Source organism: Podarcis liolepis, assembly GCF_965112155.1.
Source record: "Podarcis liolepis genome assembly, chromosome: 15".
Taxonomy (NCBI): Eukaryota; Metazoa; Chordata; class Lepidosauria; order Squamata; family Lacertidae; genus Podarcis; species Podarcis liolepis.
The window spans coordinates 10,074,655-10,100,485 of record NC_139566.1 but is presented as its reverse complement, the minus strand read 5'-3'; the positions used below and the strand labels follow the sequence as shown (position 1 = coordinate 10,100,485).

The following is a 25,831-nucleotide window of genomic DNA, read 5'->3' as shown; positions in this document are numbered from 1 at the left end:
TTTTTCTGTAAAATGAAAGAAGCCGGAGGGAGTAAGGGGAGGGAGGACGGCATACAACAGCCAATACAAGCACGGTGGAGAAATGGAAAGGACACAGTTATTACCCAAGCAATATCCTAAACTAATGAGTGTGTGTGCACAGGAAAGTGTAGTGGGGCCACCGAGGAAGCAATTACCATTAAAAAACAAAAATCAGTGAGGGATGTGTGCTCAGTAAATGAGGGCATGAATGAAAATGGTGATTATTTTCGCTCCAAGCTTTATTTTGCCCTCCAGGAACAGCAGGCACTGCACCCCTTGCAAAAGCAACTGATGGAACAAAATGCTTGTTAAGAAATCGAAATGCCTTTGCACTTCTTTGTGGCTTATTCTTTTTTTGGGGGGGGGAGGGGGAGACAAGGAGACACGACCGGATCACTTTTATTTGACCTTAAAGCACCCAAGGATGGGGAAGCGTGTAAAGTCCCCACCCCCCTGCCCGCTGCTGTTTCAAAATCATTCAAAATCATCTCCCCAGCTCAAGCTGTCCTTAGTTGCTGAGAAATGAGGCTGCAGTCCTCACCCCAATTACCGGGGAGTAAACCCCATTGAATTCAGTAGGACTCCCTTCTGAGTAGATGTGGTTAGGACTCTGGTGCAAGTTAATAAATAGTCCAGATGGGATGAAGGAGCGTCTCCACCCCCATTGTTCAGCCTGGACACTGAGGTCCAGCTCTGAGGGTCTTCTGCTGGTTCCCTCACAGCGAGAAGTGAGGTTACAGGGCCTTCTCGGTGGTGGCGCCCGCCCTGTGGAACGCCCTCCCATCAGATGTCAAGGAAATAAACAACTACGTTTAGGGAAGTTTGATGTTTTGTCGTGTTTTTAATATTCTGTTGGGAGCTGCCCAGAGTGGCTGGGGAAACCCAGCCGGATGGGCGGAGTATTAATAATAATAATAATAATAATAATAATAATAATAATAATAATATGATCCATGGGGTCTTTTCCAACTCTACAGTTCTATGATTCTATGTTTAAAGTGGTATGATACTGCTTTATATGTATGGTGCAGACAGCGGCCTCAGTTATGTGGATTTCAGTGAATGTACCATGAGTAGGACATGTATAGTTTGCAATCCTGTTATTATTGCTATTCATCACCCTAAAAACCCCTGCTGCTTCACACCCCTTGTGAAAGGGAGAAGGGCCTGCTCTGCAGGGTTATTGTGTGTGTGTGTGTGTGTGTGTGTGTGTGTGTGTGTTGCTTTGAACTTTACAGCTAACCTCTCCCTTCCTTCTCGGTTTGACAGGGCTCCATGTTCTCACTGGCACTCAAATGCCTTATAAGCCTTTCCACCATCATCTTGCTGGGACTCATCATTGCCTATCACACCCGAGAAGTTCAGGTAATGCCCCTGCGGTCCTACGAGTTGATGTTACATTGATTTCTCTATTATTATTATTATTATTATTATTATTATTATTATTATTATTATTATTATTATTTATTACCAATTGCTTGAAATTCCCCAGATGTTGTTGAACTACAATTCCCATCACCCCTAGCTAGCAGTGCCAGAGCTCAGGGATGATGGGAGTTGTAGTCCAACAACATCTGGGGACCCACAGGTTGAGAACCGCTGAAAGGTTTCAGCAGAACAGCAGTCTTCTCCAGCTGGCAGTGCCTGGTGGGATTTGTAGTCCAAAAACCCCCAGAGGACACACGTGCTGGCGATGACTTTTGTGTATTTATTTATTTATAATTTGACGCAGTTTATTTATATACTGTTTTTTAGCCTAAAGGGACCCCGAACGCAAGGAATGGCATATTAAAACGAAATACACACACCGTAGGGTGTGATAAAAGTGGCATAAATCAGTCAGCAAAATCACATCAGCCGGGGCACCCGCAGAGAGCTTTCCCTAGCTAGAGAACAAATGGGTGCTGTCGCCAGCTCTTCTTAAGGACTAGAAACCCCGAATAGACTTTTGAAACCCCAAACCAGTCTGTTAACATTTCTTCTTTATGCTTCGGTGAAGAGTTTCATTCGCGCTTCTATGTATGCCACCTTGGAATTCCTTTTTGAGGAACGGCAGCTGAAAGATTTGAAGCTGCAGGGTAGCTAAGCTGTGGTCTTCTAGGGGTAAAGGTAAATGTACCCCTGCCCATATGGGCCAGTCTTGACAGACTCTAGGGTTGTGCGCTCATCTCACTCTAGAGGCCGGGAGCCAGCGCTGTCCGCAGACACTTCCGGGTCACGTGGCCAGCGTGACGAAGCTGCTCTGGCGAGCCAGCACCAGCGCAGCACACGGAAACGCCGTTACCTTCCCGCTATAAAGCGGTACCTATTTATCTACTTGCACTTGGGGGTGCTTTCGAACCGCTAGGTGGGCAGGAGCTGGGACCAAATGACGGGAGCTCACCCTGCCGCGGGGATTCGAACCGCCGACCATACGGCAAGTCCTAGGCGCTGAGGTTTTACCCACTGCGCCACCCGCGTCCCTTCTAGTGGTAGTCTGTGAATATTGACCATATTGGTGAATATTCTGGTTTGACGGATGAGAGTTGGGGACAGCAACATTTGGAGGGCCACTGCCCGCCTTTGCTTTAAATGAAGAGTTTTGTGGGTACAACTTGAAGTAACCCCAAGTCATAGAAGGAAGGGGACTGGAATGAGACCTGACAACTCCCAACATGCAGCAGCCTGGAGGGGAAATTATTATTTATTAAATTTATATTCCGCCCTATACCCGCAGGTCTCAGGGTGGGCAATAAGTGTGGAGAGAGGATTAGGTTTGTCTTTGGGGTTTAGGCATTGCTGTGCAGCTCCTCGTCTCAGCCCATTGACGCCATCCTGCCAGTAAAACGAGATCCCTCCCTGCCTCTCCCTCAAATTTTGGGGTTTCTTTAGAGCAGGGGTCAGCAACCTTTTTCAGCTGTGGGCCAGTCCACTGTCCCTCAGACCATGTGGCAAAGGTAAAGGTAAAGGGACCCCTCACCATTAGGTCCAGTCTTGACCGACTCTGGGGTTGCGGAGCTCATCTCGCTTTACTGGCCGAGGGAGCCGGCGTACAGTTTCCGGGTCATGTGGCTAGCATGACTAAGCCGCTTCTGGCGAACCAGAGCAGCGCACGGAAACGCCGTTTACCTTCCCACCGGAGTGGTACCTATTTATCTACTTGCACTTTGAGGTGCTTTCGAACTGCTAGGTTGGCAGGAGCTGGGACCGAGCAACGGGAGCTCACCCCATCGCGGGGATTTGAACCACTGACCTTCTGATCCACAAGCTCTAGGCTCTGTGGTTTAACCCACAGCGCCACCCGTGTCCCTGACCATGTGGTAGGCAGGACTATTTTTTTGGGGGGGGGCGAAATGAACAAATTCCTTTCCCCCCAAAAAAGATATTTATTAAGGTTTTTAAAATATAACTATGAAAAAAAAAATACAAAAATACAACATAAAAACAGTTAAAAAACAAATAATTTTCCATAACATATCTTCTTTACGCTTATTTCCCCAGACCTCCTCGTACCTCCCTTCTTTGTATTCCACTTCAATTTGTTAGTTCAGCAAATCCTTACCATTAAGCTTTTACCCATTTATAAACCTTTTTTTTCATATCTCCTAAAGCATTACAGCTGGAAACCCCTTAGTTTCTATCCAACATCCTTCTAACATTCATTAATTTTACAATATTTCTGTAAATAGTCTTTAAATTTCTTCCAGTCTTCTTTCACCAACTCTTCTCCCTGGTCTCGGATTCTGCCAGTCATTTCTGCCAATTGAAATGAACAAATTCCTATGTCCCACAAATAACCCAGAGATGCATTTTAAATAAAAGGACACATTCTACTCATGTAAAAACATGCTGATTCCCTGGGCCGGATTGAGAAGGCGATTGGGCCACATCCGGCCCCCGGGCCTTAGGTTGCCTACCCCTGCTTTAGAGAGCTGATTTTCGCATCTGTGTGAAAATATATAAAGTAAAAAAAATATGTGTGGATGCGTTGGGAGAGGGAGCTTCCCCTTTCTCCCCTTCCCCAAAATGCTTTGTGATCAGTAGGAAATGTTCCATGGACCCAAATGGCTTGAGATCCCATCCTTTTTTTTGGGGGGGGGGTGTAGCCCAATGGGTGACAACTAGGCCTCCTCCTTGCCACTGTCTGGCTGTGGGTTGCCAAGGTTACCAGAGCAATTGACACGGCTTCCTGGCATTTTTGTTTTTGCTGATCGCATGTTCTCCTGCCGCCTTCCAGAAGGCTTGAATCAGGGGCTCACAATCAGGCTTCGGGTTTATTTGGGGTTTTTTTTGATGGGGTGGTGGTATGGGCACTAAACTAAACCCACAACCTTTCATTGCCAGGCTCATCTTCCCCATGAGGCATTTATTCCTCTTCCTCCTCCTCCTTTTTAAAAAAAAGTTAGACCCCACATGTGTGGATTAGGTCTGGCCTCTGAACATGTGCAGAGTGCCCTTCAAACGGTGCAGAAACCAAAGTGGATGAGAGGCATGGAAGCGAGTGTCAAACTTCAGCGTGTGGCGATACCTGACGCTTTTATGTATATACGAAGATAATTGGGTGGAAGAGGGGATTTTATTATTAATTATTAGATTTCTTGCCTGCCCTTCACTGTTAGTGAGGCGACGCCACAGTTTCAGATGGGCTTGTTGACAGCACTGATCAGTGAGCCCCTCTTTGAAAGCAACATTCAGGAGCTCTCCTGAACCTTCCCAATGCTCCTTTGGAACGGTGCCTTTTATTCTATTTTATTTTTTGCAGAAAACAGTCTCACAGGCCAAATTAGGAGCCGTGTTGGGCCTAGTAAGATCTGTAGGCCGGACGTTCCCTAACCCTTTCCTAGTCCAGCCATGACTGGACTCTGGCTCCTTTACACCCCCCCACCCCTCAGCTGCCAATATTTAAAAGCAATGAAAGAGGAGCTGGGGAACAATTCACACTGTTTTTCTTTCTTTCCGTATTCTGCTTTGGCCTTGGCTTAGAAAACCCACCCCATTCCCCTCCGCAAACGAGTATACCCAGTGGTTCCCTCTGAAATCCACCCTTGCCGGGGTCACCCTGACCCCATTGCTCATCTCCTCCTACCCCACAGATTTTATTAGCTCTGCAGCGTGCCAGGAGAGCGATGGGAGAAGGAATTACTCCTTCAGCTGTGTGTGTTTTCCTTGCTTGTTAAACAGGAACCGCTGCCAGATGGAACTGATTCTCGGTCTGAAGCATTCATGGGGGTCTTTGGGTCCAGGGTGGGTGTTTGTTGGGTGCAAGCAACTGGCCTTTTTGTGTTTTTTTAAAGATATTTATTAAAGTTTCCAATTTTTTTGCAAACAAAAGAAAAAACAAACATAAAAATATTAAAAACACTTAAATTTCACACCTTATTTTCTTGTAACTTATTTCTCCGACCTCCTCATACCTCCCCTTCTTGTATACCCAGTTTAAATTGTTTGTACAGCAAATCCTTATCTCAACATCTTAGATTATTATAGCTTTAAATTCTTGCTTACAAAAAGAAAGTCGTTTTATCATAGTTACAGCTTGAAACCACTTAATTTCAATCCAGCATCATTCAACATTCCTTAATTTTACAATGTTTTTGTAAATAGTCCTTAATTTTTTTCCAATCTTCTTCTGCCAACTCTTCTCCCTGGTCCCGGATTCTGCCAGTCATTTCTGCAAGCAACTGGCCTTTTTGGAGTCACACTCCCCATCGCAACCCCCATCTCACAGAGACTTCCCCTATTGCAAATCACAATTATTTCTGTGCATTTCAATGTTATTTTGTTGATTTATAGCAGGAATAGGCAAACTCAAGCCCTCCAGATGTTTGGGACTACAGTTCCCATCATCCTTGACCACTGGTACTGTTAGCTAGGGATGATGGGAGTTGTAGTCCCAAAACGTCTGGAGGGCCGAGTTTGCCTATGCCTGATTTATAGCATTTATACCCTTTAGCCAAAATGGCACTACAAAAGGGGTGATGTTTTGCCCCTGCACCTCCAGATATCAAGCACAAAGTTGGGGGTGATCTCCAGAACCCCCCACCCCCATCCCTTTCCCCAGCTCTAGGCTTGGGGACGGGGAGGTAGTTTTGGGGGACTGATCCTGCAATGGAACTGCAAGTGGATCCCAAGCAACTGGGGAAATTGGCTGCATTATGATGTCATGGTAAACTGTGGTTTGTCATTTTGGGGTTGAACCTAGCTTCTGCTGGGATTGTGCATGCCCCGCCCCCTTTTCACCTCCATTTTTGAACAGTTTAACCACAGTTTAGGGTGTGGGTGCAATCTTAACTATGGTTTGTTTGAAACAAGCTGACTTTGTAAACTGTGGTTTGAAGTTGGCTTGTTTCAGACAAACCACAGGGTTTTTTTTTTGCTTCGGGTGACAAGACACACTGTAGTTGATCAAAACTGGAAGAAGAAACCTTGAAGTTTTTCCTGGTCAGGCCAGCAGTGAGGTGGGGAAGAGTAAGAGCCCAGGGTGGAAATTGGGCTTGCTCCCATTTTGATAAAACCATGGTTTGTTGTGATGTCCAAAGGCAACAGCCTTTCTTACAGCTCCAAGGCTGGAAGGAGAGCGAGGGCTCATCATGCCCTCCAACAGAATTGTGGCCTGCTGTTTCTGTACTTACACAACTGCTTCGTGGCAGGTAGGCATTCAACAAATGTAGCAACTCAGAACGCTGCTGCTCAATACCAAGAGAAGCTTCAGATTTTGAGTTTCTGCCCGTCAGACACTAAAAATAAATTGTGTTTGAGAGATTTGTTTGTGATGAGCCTGCACACTTGCCTACGTCTTTCGGGCTTCTCGGAGTTAATGATATTTTGTCCGCTGAACTCCTTTTTGCTGTTGTCATTGCTGAATTTTCTGTGTGCTTGTCTTGCTGATTGTTTTATTTTTAGAATGCATTTTTACATAAGCCAACGAATCTGGGAAAGGTAGCATATAACGTTTTAAATAAATGAAGCACACCCACCCAACCCAAATTTGTATATCTAGTAAAAGCTCCCTTGATAAATAAATAGATCCAAATTTGCATGTGCCCATTGGCATACATTATTTTACTTCTCTCGAGGCTCTCGCTTCTGAAATTTCAACTTTTGGCCCATGTATTTTTAAAACACCTATCTTGAGGTCTAGAACCATTCTTATGAAAGAAAGAAAGAAAGAAAGAAAGAAAGAAAGAAAGAAAGAAAGAAAGAAAGAAAGAAATTGGATATTTCCGGATGTGGAGTCACTCATCTGGTATAAAGCCTGCATTTTGCAATTATGGGGTCTCCAGAACCATCTAATAATAATAATAATAATAATAATAATTATTATTATTATACCCCGCCCATCAAACATTAAAAGCTTCCCTAAACATCTCTAAGATGTGGGATTTCATCCTAATTGGGACCAGCCCACCCATAAGGCAGAGGGAGGCAACTGGAAGCAGGGTCCGCAGGGACAACAGATTCTGATGCCTATCTTTCTCCTCCTCCTCGTTCCTGCCGTAGATCTTCCCTCGCCCCCTTCTTTCCTGGTGCCATTTTGGAGTCTGTCTTGGGATGGCGCTGGGTTCTCCCGTTGGTGGTTTCCCGTCTCGATCCTCCCAGCATTCCTCTGCTTCCAACCATGACAGTGGCTGTGTTCTGCCCACATGGCCGGAGGCAGCAATGATTCTGAATGAATACCAGTTGCTCTTGCGCCCTTCTAAACCTGTTTTTCCAATAAGGGCATGCTGGCTGCTTCTCCTGTTTCAGTGCCGCCACCAGCTCTCCCTCAGGGCTCGTCTGACGCCTGTTAACGGATTGCAGCTCTCTTTAGAGGGACGTGTTCTGTTTGGGAGTGCTCTGTCCGTATCAATTTGGAGCGAGCCTGCTCCCGTGTTGGTGGAGGGAGGGAATTGGGGGCACATTTGTCCGTTGTCAGGCAGCTGTCAGCGGTCCTAAGACCTAATGGAGAAGTGGAAGGCTGTAGGGGTGGGAGCGCGGAGTTAACCCTCGACGCCATGGACTGGCTGGATGCAGAGGAGAGGTGGGACGCTCCAGCTGGGGAACCCCCAAAGGTAGAAGACTTGGGGATGGGTGGTGGGACTGTTAAGTTGTGGGCGAACATATCAGACGACACAGCGATTCTTCAAACAGCTCTTGTTTATTCACAGGCCAGGACAGAACTGAACCGAGGAGCTCAGTCAGCCTGCTTATATAGAGCTCCAGTACAACGTAACTGTAGCAGCTTTCTAAAACTATCCAATCACTGAACGTCACGTTCAATCCTTCATTTGCATACAAGCTATCTAATCACTGAACGTCACTTTCGATCCTTCATTTGCATAACTATCCACAGTATCCCCCTGCTGGCCCAGGGTGAGAACTTCAGTATATAACAGGGACGGCGATAGGTGGTCAGAGGGAGAAGACAGGGAGGAGGTGTTGCCCGAAGCTGAAGCGGTAACAGGGTTTAGTGAGCAGGGAGGCCAAGAGGCGGATATGAGTCTGGCTGGTGAAGAAACATGGGTGTCTCCTCCCTCGCCCTGTCTCCCAGGAACAGGGGAGGTGTGAAGTGGGAGGAGCAAAGGCAGGTGTGCCGGCATAGTCTCAGATTGCTTCTGAAGGACTGGGGAAGGAGTAGATTGAGGCAGCTGTGGGAAGGGGGGAGTGGATCTTCAGCCTCCACAACTGCATCGTAGGGGCAAGACCTACCAAGAAAAATTGCTGTGCTCATTAGGCCAGGCCCTCCTGAGCTGACCTTGTTTCTTCTAATAAAGAGTTGTCTTCACTTACTACATGTGGTTTATTGCTGGCTCGCTTCTGACACTTAGGGTGGTCTTTCTCTCTCTCTCTACAGTGGTACCTTGGTTTCCAAACAGCTTAGTTCTCGAACAACTTGGAACCCGAACGCAGCAAACCCGGAAGTGACAGTTCCGGTTTGCGAACGTTTTTTCGGAAGCTGAACCTACCCCGTTTTTAGTATTCTGCTTCCGATTTGAGCGTTCCTCTTCCTATTTGAGTGTTCCATTTCTGATTTGAGTCCCCCGTTTCCGATTAGATATTTGGAGCTTATATTTGGTGCTTTTGTTTTTGCGGCTTTTTTGGTTAATTTGTTTTTGGGACTGTGTAGAACCCAGTTCAGCTACAGATTGATTGATTGTGTGAGTGAAGAAATGGATAAAAGCTGCAAAGCCAAGAGAACCATTAACAGAGCAGCAACAGAGGTAGTAAAATTCATGTTAAATTTCTGATTTAGGGGTTGTTTTTTTAAAGTCTGGAACGGATTAATCCATTTTGCATTACTTTCTATGGGAAAGCGTGCCTTGGTTTTGGAAAGCTTTGGATTTGGAACAGACCTCCAGAACGGATTAAGTTTGATAACCAAGGTACCACTGAATATACCATAGATCTGTGTACAGAAAGTCTCAGTGGGGCAGTCCCCTGTCCCCTCGGCTTAAAGGATCTGGAAATCAGGGGTGGGGAGCCTCCACCCTGGGGCCAAATATGGACATTGAGACCTCCTTGTCTGACCCTCAGGACTCTCCGTGCATTAGTTGCTCCGCCCACTTTTTTGCCTCTGGCTCCGCCCACCACTGTCATATGCCTCTAGGCCCCCGGAAGGCTGCCCAAGAGGGAATGTGGCCCTCATTCTCAAGAGGGTATGTCATGCAATCGTAGCATGGGGACAGCTTTGTTTAGCACTGCTGTGAATGGGGCTGCCTTGATTATTGAATGAGCTGTCAGGCCGACTCATAAAACCATGTTCCTTTGATGGACCCCCGTGGGCGATTTACCTGCAGGGATGGGAAGTCGGCTGTGCTCTAGGCGTGGGTGGCGAGGTATAAGAAACAGCAGTTTTGGAATAACACGTACCAAAATACATAAAATCTGTCAAAAGAGCAAACCCTAATATATTGTGAAGGAGATAAATCATTAGTTTTATCATTAACGAAAGTGATAAAAATCCTAACACTGTCCGGCAAAGTAATATACAGTGGTACCTTGGGTTAAGAACTTAATTTGTTCTGGAGGTCTGTTCTTAACCTGAAACTGTTCTTAACCTGAAGCACCACTTTAGCTAATGGGGCCTCCTGCTGCTGCCGTGCCTCCGGAGCACGATTTCTGTTCTCATCCTAAAGCAAAGTTCTTAACCTGAGGTAATATTTCTGGGTTAGCAGAGTCTGTAACCTGAAGCGTATGTAACCTGAGGTACCACTGTATGCCGTATTTTTCTGTGTATAAGACAAGGTTTTCCCCCTAAAAAAATAATGTAAACAATTAGGGGGCATCTTATACTCTGGGCCATCTCCTCCCATTTTCTTAAATCCGAGTCTCCAAAAATAAGGGGGCATCTTATACATGGGGGCGTCTTATAGACGGAAAAATATGGTATATATTGCTTGTCCCCTGATTACTTTCAAGTTAGGTCAGTTTTCCTTGAAGTTCTGTAGGAGACTTTAAATCCCTAGAACAGCTCAGTCGGTAAGAGCATGGGACTCTTAATTTCAGGGTCAGGGGTTCGAGCCCGACGTTGGACAAAAAAGATTCCTGCATGGCCTGGGGTTAGACTAGATGACCCTCGTGGCCCCTTCCAACGCTACGATTCTGCGAGTGGTTCAGAGGGTGTATGACACAGCTGCATCTAGGAGCCTATGATCCAGCCTGAAGCTGGGATGGCTTGCACGCTATTGTACAGATGGCCTCCTGCTGCTGCTGTGACAATACACAGCCGCTCCCAGCTGCCCTTTCACCCTGAGTACACAGAGAGAAATCGGCTTCGTGTAACTAAGCATGAACCCGGCAGCTGTGGAGGGTGCTAATCCCACCTCCTCGCCCTGTGCAAAACATCTGCTTTCTTCCGCTCTGCTAGGCTCAGCGTCTCTTCCCGGTTTTTCTCAGGCCCCCGTAACCCAAGACACGGTGTTTTTGATACTGGTGGGAGCCGGGAAAAAAGGAGGAGAATTTGCCTCGTTGGCAATTTCCTCCTCCTTTTAAGAAAAAGATGCCTGGAGATTGCAGTGCAGAATGCTCTGCTGTTGGTCAGGGATGCATTTCAGAAGAGGAGTCCAGAACAGGGGTCAGCAAACTTTTTCAGCAGGGGGACTGTCCCTCAGACCTTGTGGAGGGCCGGACTACATTTTGAAAAAATATATATATAAATGAATGAATTCCTATGCCCCACAAATAACCCAGAGATGCATTTTAAATAAAAGGACACATTCTACTCATGTAAAAACACGCTGATTCCCGGACCGTCCATGGGCCAGATTTAGAAGGCGATTGGGCCGGATCCAGCCCCCAGGCCTTAGTTTGCCTACCCATGGCCCAGAAGGATCAGGTCAAAGTTTGACCGTCAAAGCCCATCTTGTGCAGTATCCTGTTCTCCCAGTGGCCACCTCGATGCCTCAACAGGAAGCCCACAAGCAGGACCCGGGTTCAGGAGCTGCTGGCCCCTACTGTGTTTCCCAGCAGCTGCGATTCAGAAACATTACTGCCCCTGACTGTGGAGGGAGAACGTAGGGAGATCCTAGCCATTGTGGCTAGCAGGCATTAATAGCCTTCTCTGCGTATTTGCCTAGTTAGTTCCCTTTTAAAGCCGTCCAAGTTGGTGGCCATCCTTGCCTCTTGTGGCGGGGAGTTCCATAGTTCAACTGTGCCTTGTGTGAAGAAGGACTTCCTTTGATCTGTCCTGAATCTTCCAACGTTCATTGGATGTCCCCATGTTCTAGTTACGGGTAGGTAGCCGTGTTGGTCTGCTGTAGTCGAAACAAAATAAAAAAAATTCCTTCTAGTAGCTCATACCAATAACAAACTTAAAGGTAAAGTAAAGGTAAAGGGATCCCTGACCATTAGGTCCGGTCGTGACCGACTCTGGGGTTGCAGCGCTCATCTCGCTTTATTGGCCGAGGGAGCCGGCGTACAGCTTGACTAAGCCACTTCTGGCGAACCAGAGCAGCGCATGGAAATGCCATTTACCTTCCTGCTGGAGTGGTACCTATTTATCTACAAGCACTTTGTGCTTTCGAACTGCTAGGTTGGCAGGAGCAGGGACGAAACAATGAGAGCTCACCCCGTCGCGGGGATTCAAACCGCCAACCTTCTGATCGGCAAGTCCTAGGCTCTGTGGTTTAACCCACAGCGCCACCCACATCCCACCTTAGAGACCAGCTAAGTTTGTTATTGGTACCATATGAGCTGTATCTGAAGAAGTGTGCATTCACACGAAAGGTCATACCAATAACAAACTTAGTTGGTCTCTAAGATGCTACTGGAAGGAATTTTCCCATGTTCTAGGGTTATGAAAACCCATCCCCTTTCTCGACGCCATGCATATTAGCATAAATTGCTTTTGTGTCATCTCTCTCTCAGATTTTCTATCTAAAACTAATAAATTCCAAGTGCTGCAATCTTTCCTCCTAGGGGATCTGTTTCATCCCCTTGATCATTTTGTTGTCCTTTTTCTGAGCTATGTAATATCCATCTAATTGTTGTCACCTGCCCTGGGACACCATCAACAACATCAACATCATCAACAAGAACAACAACGGACAAGATCCAAGTGCAACAGCAACTCTCCCTTCAATTCCCAGCTGCTGGTATTCAGAGGCATGCTGAGGGAGAACATAGTCTCTTCTTCCATAAACTCATGTCATCTTCTCCAAAGCTATCCAACTTGTTCGCCATTATTTATCTTGCAGGGGTGAATTCTAGAGTGAATTCTGAATGGAGCCTTCCCATTCAGAGGCAGTCTACCTCTGAATAGTGGATGCTGGGGGAAGAACTGTGGGAAGTCAGAGAACATACAAAGATAAGAAGAGCCCTTCTGGATCAGGCCGGGGGTGAGACTCTAATGCAAAATGGCTGCCCTCCCACCGAAAGAGCAGAAAAGAGAAAGGAACGTAAAGAGACTGGGGGGAGATAATCTACAGTGGTACCTTGGGTTTATTTGTTCTGGAGGTCTGTTTTTAACCTGAAGCACCACTTTAGCTAATGGGGCCTCCTGCTGCTGCTGCGCTGCTGGAGCACGATTTCTGTTCTCATCCTGAAGCAAAGTTCTTAACCTGAAGCACTATTTCTGGGTTAGCGGAGTCTGTAACCTGAAGCGTCTGTAACCCGAGGTACCACTGTATTCATTTGTTGTTGTTGTTCATAAATGAACATGTTTGAAACCCTTTCTTCTTTTCTCAGCACTGTTCCATCTTGGTTGTTATATCACCTGTCACTGGTGTGCTGCTGAAAACATTCCCCCCCCCCCCCGAACCCAGGAATCATTTTGAATTACTGCAGCCAGCTATAATATGCATAGCCACAAATGAAAAGGCATAACTCAACGCTGGCTGGCAAATTTTTAAACCGTCTTTATGGAATAGAAAGGAATTCAAGGAAAATACACAGCAAAACCAACAGAGCATTAAACAGGAGGATTCTGGCACGCCTTCCCATAATTGTACCAGAAGAAACTTAACCTGTTGAATTTCTGCCTGCTATACAGCACAAGTGGCGCTGTGGGTTAAACCACAGAGCCTAGGACTTGCCGATCAAAAGGTCGGCGGTTCGAATCCCCGCAACGGGGTGAGCTCCCGTTGCTCAGTCCCTGTTCCTGCCAACCTAGCAGTTCGAAAGCACGTCAAAGTGCAAGTAGATAAATAGGTACCACTCCGGCGGGAAGGTAAATGGCGTTTCTGTGCGCTGCTCTGGTTCGCCAGAAGCGGCTTAGTCATGCTGGACACATGACCCGGAAGCTGTACGCCGGCTCCCTCGGCCAATAAAGCGAGATGAGCACTGCAACCCCAGAGTCGGCCACGACTGAACCTAATGGTCAGGGGTCCCTTTACCTTTTTATACAGCACAAGAGCCCCGTCCCCCCCCCAGTGCCAAACAAAGCCTAGGTTGCCATCCTGTACCTGCCTACCTGGGAGTAGGCCCCATTAAGAGACTTCTGAGTAGACATGCCATATCTTTCTAACACAAGTTTTTTAAAACAATGCCTGGTGTTTAGCTCCCGCACAGAAAGAGGCATGCCTGAGCCTCTTTGTAAAGTTTTTGGATTTGCTTTTTGGTGAGCGAGGGGGATTTTTAAATTAAAAAACCATTCCACTACCTTTATTGTATAGTAGTATTTTCAGAAAGTAACTTCTATTTCTATGGGTTCCAAGCTGTTTTTGGACTACAACTCCCATCATCCCTAGCTAGCAGGACCAGTGGTCAGGGATGATGGGAATTGTAGTCCGAAAACAGCTGGAGACCCAAGTTTGGGAAACACTGGGTTAGACGTTTGGAAGTCGGAAGACCTTCTCGCTGATCTGGCGTAGATCACTTGAGCTTCTGTCTGCTGTAGATAATGTGTGAATACTGGTGATCTGGCGTAGATCACTTGAGCTTCTGTCTGCTGTAGATAATGTGTGAACACTGATTATATATTTCTTAATGTCTTTATACGGCCATTGCATCAATGCTCTGTGCTATCCAAAAAGGAGCCTGCTTTGTAGACTGGTCCAGGCTTTGGTGGATGGTGTGGAGGTTGCCGAAATGCAGGTGGAATTTCTCCCCAGGGGCTCCTCCCTGCTTGGCTCCAGGTGATGCAGATGTTATTGATGTGTCTCAGGTAAAGGTCAGGCCTCTGGGGGAGACGAGGCAAGAGAGCTTTGTTCCGAATCAGACACATGATTGAATTCTGGCACTCTGCAAAAGCACCCATGGCGTTGCGATGCTGCTCGTGTTCCCCAACCTGAAATTATTGCGGGTTGGCATAGAAAGTTGGTGGAGGAAATATGGGAAGGCCGGGAGGGGGGAATGAATGGTTGTGTAATTACAAGTCTGCAACAAAATGTTGCTGCGTTCTGTTCAGCAGCTCTGTTCCTACTCTCCCTGGTTTTCCACTCTTGACCCCCCCCCCCGGCATTTAGCATTCTGTGCTCGTTTGATTTCTCCCCCCCTGCAAACGGGTTTTCCCACCTCCAGATCTTTTTATTGTTACAGAATGGGTATAGCTCAGTGGTAGAGGATCTGCCTTGCGCGTTGAAGGCTCCGGGTTCAATCCCAGGGACGTCTGGGAATGTCCCCTGCCTGAAATGATGAGGAGCCTCTGCCTGTCAGTACAGTGGTACCTCGGGCTAAGTACCTGAAGGAGCGTCTCCACCCCCATCGTTCTGCCCGGACACTGAGGTCCAGCGCTGAGGGCCTTCTGGTGGTTCCCTCATTGCGAGAAGCGAAGCTACAGGGAACCAGGCAGAGGGCCTTTTCGGTGGTGGCGCCCGCCCTGTGGAATGCCCTCCCATCGGATGTCAAGGTGATGGACAACTACCTGACATTCAGAAGACATCTTAAGGCGGCCCTATTCAGGGAAGCTTTTAATGTATGATATTTTAGTGTTTTTTGGTTTCTGTGGAAGCCGCCCAGAGTGGCTGGGGACACCCAGCCAGATGGGCGGGGTACAAATAATAAATTATTATTATTATTATTATTATTACTTAATTTCTTCCGGAGGTCCGTTCTTAACCTGAAACTGTTCTTAACCTGAAGCACCACTTCAGCTAACGGGGCCTCCTCCTGCTGCCGCGCTGCTGGAGCACGATTTCTGTTCTCATCCTGAAGCAAAGTTCTTAACCTGAAGCACTATTTCTGGGTTAGCGGAGTCTGTAACCTGAAGCATATGTAACCTGAAGCGTATGTGGCCCGAGGTACCACTGTATAGATAACACTAAGCTAGGTGGGCCAAGGAAGTGTAAGATTGGCAACAGAAGGTAATGGAATACTCAGAAATACAGTGGTACCTTGGGTTACATATGCTTCAGGTTACGTATGCTTCAGGTTACAGACTCTGCCAACCCAGAAATAGTGCTTCAGGTTAAGAACTTTGCTTCAGGATGAGAACAGAAATCGTATAGCGGCAGCGGGAGGCCCCATTAGCTAAAGTGGTGCTTCAGGTTAAGAACAGTTTCAGGTTAAGTACGGACCTCTGGAACGAATTAAGTACTTAACCCGAGGTACCACTGTAGCTAAATTAACAGGGAAAATCCAACAACAGGGCGATGAAACATTTCAAAAAGAATGGAAAAAAATTATGCTGTACATAGGAAAGATATGCGTGAAATAGAGAAACCAGTAGAATTGAAACAAACTTCATAATGTGCAATACAAATAACTTTATTGGAAAAATAACAACAATAAGAAGAAACATGTACAATGCGATCAAAATAAACAATAGTTGCAAATGATATATAGATAGACAATAAGAACTGTATATATAGGATTTATTCATCTACAGACATTTTATGGACAAATGTGGAAGCAGAATAACAATATATAAAATATATAAAAATATATAAAATGGATAAAGATAATGCGAAAAATTTAGAGGTGATATAAATAAGTCAGAAGAAGGAAGGAGGGAAGTCAGCTCTTAGGAGCAAGTACAAATGTAAAATGTAATATAATATGTATGTGTAATATGAAATTTGTAAAACTAATAAAGATTATATTGGGGGGGGAAGCTAGGTGGGCCCAAGGGTCTGTGAAAATTATAAGGCAGTTTCCTACGTGTGAACTGTGCTACCTTTTAAGATGTGTTAGTTTGCACTAGGGAAGTTTCTGGTGACAGATGTCCACTGCGAGAAGCAATTTCATCTTGTCTTCTTTGCCAACTTCCGTGAATTCTGCTCAGAAAGTTACTTTTATCTGTCTTCAAGGGCTGGGCTAGGAAGCTGTGTGTTTCCAGACTCTGGGCTTTGCACAAAGCCAAGGATTAGCTTTGGAAAGGTGGTGGGTCATTAAAAGTCTGCAAGGTTGCCTAACCTCATCTATGCTTGCTGGACCTCTCCAAACTGCAGAACTGGTGGTGTTGTTGTTGCGGCTGTTGATTAAATTTGTATACCCTCGGGTCTCAGGGCAGTTCACAACGTAAAATCACAATACAGTGGTACCTTGGGTTAAGAACTTAATTTGTTCCGGAGGTCCCTTCTTAACCTGAAACTGCTCTTAACCTGAAGCACCACTTTAGCTAATGGGACCTCACGCTGCCGCCGCCTTGCCGCTGCTGCGCAATTTCTGTTCTCATCCTGAAGCAAAGTTCTTAACCCGAGGTACTATTTCTGGGTTAGCGGAGTCTGTAACTCTTCGTGAACCCCTGGACCAGAGCACGCCAGGCACTCCTGTCTTCCACTGCCTCCTGCAGTTTGGTCAAACTCATGCTGGTAGCTTCGAGAACACTGTCCAACCATCTCGTCCTCTGTCGTCCCCTCCTCCTTGTGCCCTCCATCTTTCCCATCATCAGGGTCTTTTCCAGGGAGTCTTCTCTTCTCATGAGGTGGCCAAAGTCTTGGAGCCTCAGCTTCACGATCTGTCCTTCCAGTGAGCACTCAGGGCTGATTTCCTTCAGAATGGAGAGGTTTGATCTTCTCGCAGTCCATGGGACTCTCAAGAGTCTCCTCCAGCACCAGAATTCAAAAGCATCCATTCTTTGGCGATCAGCCTTCTTTATGGGCCAGCTCTCACTTCCATACATCGCTACTGGGAAAACCATAGCTTTAACTATACGGACCTTTGTCGGCAAGGTGATGTCTCTGCTTTTTAAGATGCTGTCTAGCAGTAAGTGCTACTTAGCGGCAAATACTTCTGGGGTGAGCTGTCCCTGGCAATGAGTGGCGGATTCTGGAGTTAACACCTGCCTGAGTTAAAGCTCCTTAACAGGCAAGGGAATCCTTGCCATGCATGACAGCACCCCCCCCTCGCTCTTTCATTAATTAGCATTTCACTCTGGGCAATTCCAAATGGGTTTCCTCTCTGAATTGCAATGCAATCCCACCACAGCCCCAAGAGAGACTTAAAAAGGGAGTGTTTGTGGTTGGGAAAGCCAGGCATTTAAGCTTCTGGCATGGAGTGTGGTGTGTATTTATTAATGCTGCTTTATTTATGCAACGAGAGAGGAGGGGAAAGGTTGTTGGTGTGGGCCTGAGGATCCCCAATTGTCCTTGATTTGATTGGCTTCCATTATGCTTCGGGGGCAGGTGGGCAGTATTGAGTAAGTGGCATTTGGTAGTCCCTCCTCCTCTGTATTATTACTGTTATTATTATTGTTGTTGTTGTTATTATTATTATTATCACCTCCCCCCCTTAATAAGATTTTCAAAAAAACAAAATACAATATAAAACCAAACTAATCTAAACAAATATGAAGTGGGGAGGGGAAAGAGTACAGTGGTACCTTGGGTTACAGACACTTCAGGTTACAGACTCCGCTAACCCAGAAATATTACCTCGGGTTAAGAACTTTGCTTCAGGATGAGAACAGAAATCGTGCTCCGGTGGCGCGGCAGCAACAGGAGGCCCCATTAGCTAAAGTGGTGCTTCAGGTTAAGAACAGTTTCAGGTTAAGAACAGACCTCCGGAACGAATTAAGTTCTTAACCCGAGGTACCACTGTAATACAAAGTCCTTTTTCACGGGTTAATCTTAACTTGACCCACACAGAGAAAGGTGAATATATACATTACCAAAAAAATGTTATCGTAGTTAAGCAGACCTTAACCTAATGCGGTATTTATTGCTGAATTTGTCCATGGAAAGTCTACGTTTGTCCACAGCTTGTTCATGTGTAGTGAGTTTGTATATACCTTCAATCTATTTGTTAAAGGGAACTGCATTTTTTATTTTCCCTGTTCATCAATACCTCTCTTTTTGCCGTAGTACTGTAATGCTCCTGTAAACGATCATGGTTTCCCCCAGAGAATTCTGGGAGCTGCCTTTCGTTACACTTGCAGAGAGTCGTTAGAAAAGCCCCGTTCCTCTCCCAGAACTACATTTCCCAGAGTTTTTTGTGAAGAGGGACTAATTGTTAAACAATTATGGAAGCGATAGCTCTGTGATGGGGCCTATTGGGGTCTCCTGACAACTTTCCTCACCCTTAACAGCCATGGCTGCCCCCAGAGAATTCTGGGAGTTGGCGTTCATTCAGTTTAGGAGAGCCCTAATTCCCAGAGTTATCTGGGATGAGGAGAAGGTCTATGATTTAACCTCTCTGGGGACTATAGCTTTAGGAGAGGAACGGAGTGGGGGGGGTCCCTAAATATTTCTTGGCACCCTTAAACTACAGCTCCCAGAATCCTTTGGGGGAAGCCATGAGGTATCATAGTGCTTTAAATGAATGTTGTAGATGTGGCCTTCCCCTCTGCTCTCTCTTCCCCTGCTGCCAACTTAGCATCAGGGAAGACTAATTAGGTACCTCTGGACTTAGGATGGGGTTGCCATGGAAACCTGGTGGCAACGTTCACATGTTGTTGGGTAGGGTAGGAGTGAGCCCGTCTCCGAGAAATAGATCCATTCTGTTGTTGTTTGGGGTAGAGGGAGGACGGATGTCAAGAGAGATCAATGGAATTTCTGTGTGTATGTAATGGAGCCCCAGGCAGGAAGGGCTGAGTTGCTGGCTGGCGGTTGGCCCAAGGCCTCTGGCTCCCTTTAAATAGACTACAGCTGCCTTGCAGATAGGCAGGCATGAAAACTTTCCAAGCGGGGAGCCCAGACGCTGCTCTTGGTCACGATGATGGCGGAGGGTGGGAAATAATAGTCTGCAGTTCTCACACACAATCCCATTAATATACCTGCAGGAAATCTCGACTCCCCCCCTCCTCTCCAATGGGGAATATTTCCTGCAGGTGTATTAATGTGATTATCTGTGACAAATGCAGGTTGTAATTAAGCATTGGTTTCCTATACACACAATGGAAGATCTCCACCTTATTGGCCAGCAGTTATCCTCCCTGCTCTGTGAGGACAAAGGTTGCCTAAGAGCCCACTTGAATCGAGTCCCCGCTGTCTCTGGCCCTGCATCCTGTTTCTCACACTGGTCCTCCGGCCCGATGTCTCCAGGAAATGGACAAGTAGAGACTATTGAGGTGAAGAAGAAGGGGGCAGAGGCCGGAGTGAGATCTGTGAGTTGGAAAGGGTGTCTTTTCTTTCCATCTTCTTCAGTATCCGCTAGGAAACACGCCAAACTTTGGTACTTGGGACTGGGTGTGGACTGTGTGGCTGCCTGCTGAATGGGACACAGATATGGGTTCTGCGGAGAGCGGGGGGTGGTAGATGGGTGGGGACTATGAGTGACAGCCAGGAGGCTGAGAGGGAAGGTGCGTCCAAAGTTTGTTTATAGTTTATAGTTGGTTTATAGTTATTGGTTCATAGTTATTAGTAATTTTGTATTAATGTAACATTTTTATAAGCTAACTATGCATTTTTTAATACTCGATGTTTTAGTCAGTACATTGGTTAGAATTACACACGCACACTGCTTTTTTTTCTGGGGGTACGCATGCCCCTAAACATTTTGTGAATCTAAGTTTGGCCTCATTGAGGGGCAGTATGAGTAGGAAAATGAGAGTACTCCTAAACATTTTTAAAGAAAAAAAGCAGTGTAGATGTGTGTATGTGTATATATACATATACATATACATACACATATACAGGTATAAGTTTATATATTTATGGGGCAGTATAGAAATGGTGTAAATAACAATAATAATAATTATCCACTATAGCCCTAAGTTAAGGTCACTTATGCTTGACCCCAGTGCTTTTTTCCTTAAGAAATGTTTAGGGATATTCTCATTTTGACTCAAGAAAATCACCACTTTATAGTTCAAATCGGGAGAAATAAATACAGCAAATGGACAAAAGTACAAAGATTCACCAAATGTTTAGGGGGGAATGCTTACCCCTGCGCCCCCCCCCCAGGAAAAAAACACCACTGCTTGAACCTATCCACTCACAAAAGGGAGGTATTGACACATCTTGAGGGAATCCCCAGAAGAACAAGAGAGAGAGAGAGAGAGAGAGAGAGAGAGAGAGAGAGAGGAAAAAACTTTTCGTGAAAAAAAATCCTAAACTCAGTGAGGATTCATCATTCTCAATGTCCATTGAATGTTAAGTATCTGCTGGGGAGAAACTGGGGGAGGACGGAATGGAGTATTGTGGAGTGGGGCACGGCTGGGTGACTGGCAGACATCCTTTTACAGGATGCCCCACGCTGCGACGACATTCTGCTGCCAGCCCTGCCCACCCATCTCTTCTAACCCTTGCCGTTTTCTCCCTTCCCTCCCCCCCCCCCGCCAGCTCTTTGTGATCGACAATGGTGCTGACGACTGGCGGATCGCCATGACCTACGAACGTATCCTCTACATCAGCCTGGAGATGTTGGTGTGCGCCATTCACCCCATCCCTGGGGAGTACAAGTTTTTTTGGACGGCCCGGCTGGCCTTCTCGTACACGCCTTCGCGGGCGGAGGCGGACGTGGACATTATCCTCTCCATCCCCATGTTCCTGCGTCTCTACTTGATCGCCCGGGTCATGCTCTTGCACAGCAAACTCTTCACGGACGCTTCGTCCCGCAGCATCGGGGCCCTCAACAAGATCAACTTCAACACCCGCTTCGTCATGAAGACCCTCATGACCATCTGCCCCGGGACTGTCCTCCTGGTCTTCAGCATCTCCTTGTGGATCATTGCTGCCTGGACGGTGCGTGTGTGTGAGAGGTGAGCTCGCGAGTCGCGCACGGAGACGCAGGGGGTGTGCCGTAGGGAGGTGCCTCTTGTGTGTGTCCGGCTGGGGGCTGATGGGAGTTGGGATCCAGGAATATTCGTTGAACTACAACTCCCATCATCCCTGTCTATTGGCCGTGCTGCCTGGGACTTATGGGAGTTGGGACCCAGGAATATTCATTGAACTACAACTCCCATCATCCCTGTCTATTGGCCCTGCTGTCTGGGACTTATGGGAGTTGGAATCCAGCAATATTCAATGAACTACAACTCCCATCATCCCTGTCTATTGGCCGTGCTGTCTGGGGCTGATGGGAGTTGGGACCCAGGAATATTCGTTGAACTACAACTCCCATCATCCCTGTCTATTGGCTGTGCTGTCTGGGGCTGATGGGAGTTGGGACCCAGGAATATTCAATGAACTACAACTCCCATCATCCCTGTCTATTGGCTGTGCTGTCTGGGACTTATGGGAGTTGGGACCCAGGAATATTCATTGAACTACAACTCCCATCACCCCTGTCTACAGGCTGTGCTGCCTGGGGCTGATGGGAGTTGGAATCCAGTGAAATTTGGAGGCCTATAGGTGCGACCACTCCTGCCAAGGGCCTATATTTGTGTGAGGAGGGGAAAGGTTATTCTGTGAGCTGAAAAGATGGATGTTGGCAAATCATTCCTCTGCAACCTGGGCCATTCTGCACCATACAATTCAAGCACATTGACAGCCATTGTTTCTCACAAGGATTTTGGGGGACTGCCATTTGTTAAGGGCACTGAGAGTGCCCTATTCCCCTCACAGAGCTGCGGTTCCTAGAGTGGTTTTAACCATCCATCCTTCTTCCCAGGGAACTCTGGGAATTGTAGCTGGGGTGTGTGTGGGATAAGAGGCCTCCTAACCCTCCCTTGACAAACAACAGCTCCCATGGTGCTTTCGGTGAAGCCGTGATTGTTCAAAGTAGTACGGTACTGCTTTAAATGTGTAGTGCCGATGGGGGTCTTACTCGCCTGCCCTAGGCATTTGAAACTCTTATGATACCACTTTGTCGTAGCTTTTCCTGTAGAATCCTGGGAGCTGTAGTTTGTTAAGGATGCTGCGAGTTGTCAGGAGATCCGTACTCCTGTCCCAGAACTACAGTTCCCAGAGTTTTCTGGGAGGAAGGCTTGATTGTTAAACCACTGTGAATTGTAGTTCTGTGAGGGGAATACAGAGGTCTCCCAACAACTCTCGGCACTTTTAGCAAACCACAGTTCCCAGGATTCTTTGGGGGAAGCCATGACTAGTAAGGTAAAGGTAAAAGGACCCCTGACCATTAGGTCCAGTCGTGACACACTCTGGGGTTGCGGCACTCATCTTGCTTTATTGGCTGAGGGAACCGGCGTACAGCTTCCGGGTCATGTGGCCAGGTCATGACTAAGCTGCTTCTGGTGAACCAGAGCAGCGCACGGAAACACCGTTTACCTTCCCACCGGAGCGGTACCTATTTATCTACTTGCACTTTGACGTGCTTTTGAACTGCTAGGTTGGCAGGAGCAGGGACCGAGCAATGGGAGCTCACCCCGTCGCGGGGATTCGAACCGCCAACCTTCTGATCGGCAAGCCCTAGGCTCAGTGGTTTAACCCACAGCGCCACCCGAGTCCCAGGATTCCCAGGGTTCTCTGGGGGAAGCCATGACTAGTACCAGTGCTTTATTGATATGGTTTTGTGTGTGCCAGCATGCAGCTCTGCCACCCAGCAACTACAAAAAGTCAACATTTGTGCACTCCTCTTGTTTCGTTGCTTTGCATAAGTTCTGCTGGGGTTTTTTGCCACTCACAAAGTGATAAGGGCATGGAAAGGAAGAGCTGTGGTTCATGGGTAGAGCGCTTGCATGCAAAAGAACCTAAGAAGAACTAAAAGCCAGTCTAGTCCACTGTTCTCACGGTGGCCAAACACATGCTCAGGGGAAACATGCAAGCAGAACCCGAATGCAATAACACTTTGCGCTTCTGTGGCTTCCACCAGCTTCTTGGGCTTGCCAATTGGAAGGTCGGTGGTTCGAATCCCTGGGACAAAGTGAGCTCCCGTTACTCTGTCCCAGCTCCTGCCAACCTAGCAGTTTGAAAGCACGCCAGTGCAAGTAGATAAATAGGTACTGCTGCGGCGGGAAGGTCAACAGCATTTCCATGCACTCTGGTTTCCATCACGGTGTCCCATTGTGCCAGAAATGGGTTAGTCATGCTAGCCACATGACCCGGAATGCTGTCTGTGGACAAACACCGGCTTCCTTGGCCTGAAAGCGAGATGAGCGCCGCAACCCCATAGTTGCCTTTGACTGGACTTAAGTGTCCAGGGGTCCTTTACCTTTTTTCCTTATTCAGAAGCACGGCTGCCTCTGACCGTGGAGGCAGAGCACAACCATTGTGGAAATAATAATAATAATAATAGTAGTAGTAGTAGTAATAATAATATTTTTTTATTTGTATCCTGCCCTCCCCAGCTGAGCCGTGCTCAGAGCAGCTAACATCATAAAAACAACACAATATGCATAAAAACAGACATCAATTAATTAAAATACATCTTAAAATTAATTCAGACACGTTAAAATCTGGGCAGGTGGCAATTAAAGTGGTACCTTGGGTTACATACGCTTCAGGTTACAGACTCCGCTAACCCAGAAATAGTGCTTCAGGTTAAGAACTTTGCTTCAGGATGAGAACAGAAATCGTGCTCCGGCAGCAGCAGGAGGCCTCATTAGCTAAAGTGGTGCTTCAGGTTAAGAACAGTTTCAGGTTAAGAACAGACCCCCAGAACGAATTAAGTACTTAACCCGAGGTACCACTGTATCAGGTTGGAATTGAGAGTGGTTCAAGCTGGTCCCATGCCCAATGCCCAGCATTCCCAGATTGGACTGGAAAAGACTCCTGTTTGGGAAAGCTCTGGAGAGCAGCTTTCAGTCAATGCAGGTCAAGAATTGCCAACCTGGTGTTCTGCAGATGTTTCAGACTGCAGCTCTGATTATACCTGACCCTTGTCCGTGCTGGCTGGGGGTTGGCAGGAGTTGGAGTCCAATGACATTTGTGTTTACTCAGATTTAGCTCCTTTTCTCCGGCAACCACTCATGGGCCCATCGGTTCCCCAGCCAAAATTGGGTAGCATTTGTTGGCCAGACCTTCCTGTCACAAAACCTCTGCCACAGAGAGAGGTGGCATTGCCCGGCGACAGATGACTCAGGACGAACCAGCTGCCTCCGATTGGCAGGAGAGGCCTCTGGCGAGCAGAGCACGAGACAGGCGACCCCCGCCTTCAGCCGTCAGCCTGGTTCCTGTTTTGACAGGGGATCGGTTTAAAGCGGCAACTGAGTTTCTGCTCTTTTCACCCGTCCCCAGAAAACCTCAGCCACCCACCCACCCACCCAAAAAAGACCTATTGCCACGGGCAAAAGTCAACCCGCAGTTGAAGAAGACAAAAAAAAAAAAAAAACCTCCCAAAGATGCGAGATTGTGTGTGCCAGTCTCCGAACCGTTTGCAAGGCTGGGTGCCAAGGAAGAGTCACCACTCGTGGGCATTCCTGCAAAAATAATAATTAAGGGAAAGGACTGACTAAGCCTTGCCCCCACCCCAAACGCCCACGACCTCATTAGTGCCTGGCAAGCGATGGGAGCGGCTTAGAGGGTGGAATATACCCCTGTTGCCAGGCTCCCTAGCAGCCAGGCTCCCTGGGAAGTGGAGGGAGAAGGGAGAGAAGAATGAAAGACTCAGCGAGCGGCGGATCTTTGCCAAGGTGGGGGAGGTTGGCAGGATGCCAGCGGGTGCCCTGCGGAACGCCAGATGCCAACAATTCTCTAGCTGCCAGCTTCTTTTACTCCCCCTTCGCCTTCCACACTGAGTAATCCGGTCCACCCTAATTCCACGTGTGTGCGTTTAAGAAGAAGAAAAACGATTCATTCTCCACATTCTATCTATCTATATCTATATCTATATCTATATCTATATCTATATCTATATCTATATCTATATCTATATCTATATCTATATCTATATCTATATCTATATCTATATCTATATCTATCTTTCTCTCTCTCTCTCTCTCTCTCTCTCTCTCTCTCTCTCTCTCTCTCTCTATCATCGATCTATCCATCATCTATCTATCTCTCATCTATCCATCTATCTATCTCTCTATCTCTCTATCTCTCTATCTCTCTATCTATCATCTATCTATCTATCTACAGTGGTACCTCGGGTTAAGTACTTAATTTGTTCCGGAGGTCCGTTCTTAACCTGAAGCTGTTCTTAACCTGAAGCACCACTTTAGCTAATGGGGCCTCCCGTTTCCGCTGCGCCGCCGGAG

General features: G+C 46.9%; 1 protein-coding gene across 1 annotated transcript in view; it reads left to right on the top strand.

The window, feature by feature from the left end:
* Positions 1-25,831, top strand: part of KCNN3 (potassium calcium-activated channel subfamily N member 3) — a 109,990-nt gene that overhangs the window by 16,237 nt on the left and 67,922 nt on the right. Inside the window, exons 2-3 of the mRNA XM_083477069.1 lie at positions 1,291-1,386; positions 21,078-21,496. Of these exons, the coding sequence (XP_083333195.1) occupies positions 1,291-1,386; positions 21,078-21,496 (515 nt within the window). The remainder of the gene's footprint in view (positions 1-1,290; positions 1,387-21,077; positions 21,497-25,831) is intronic.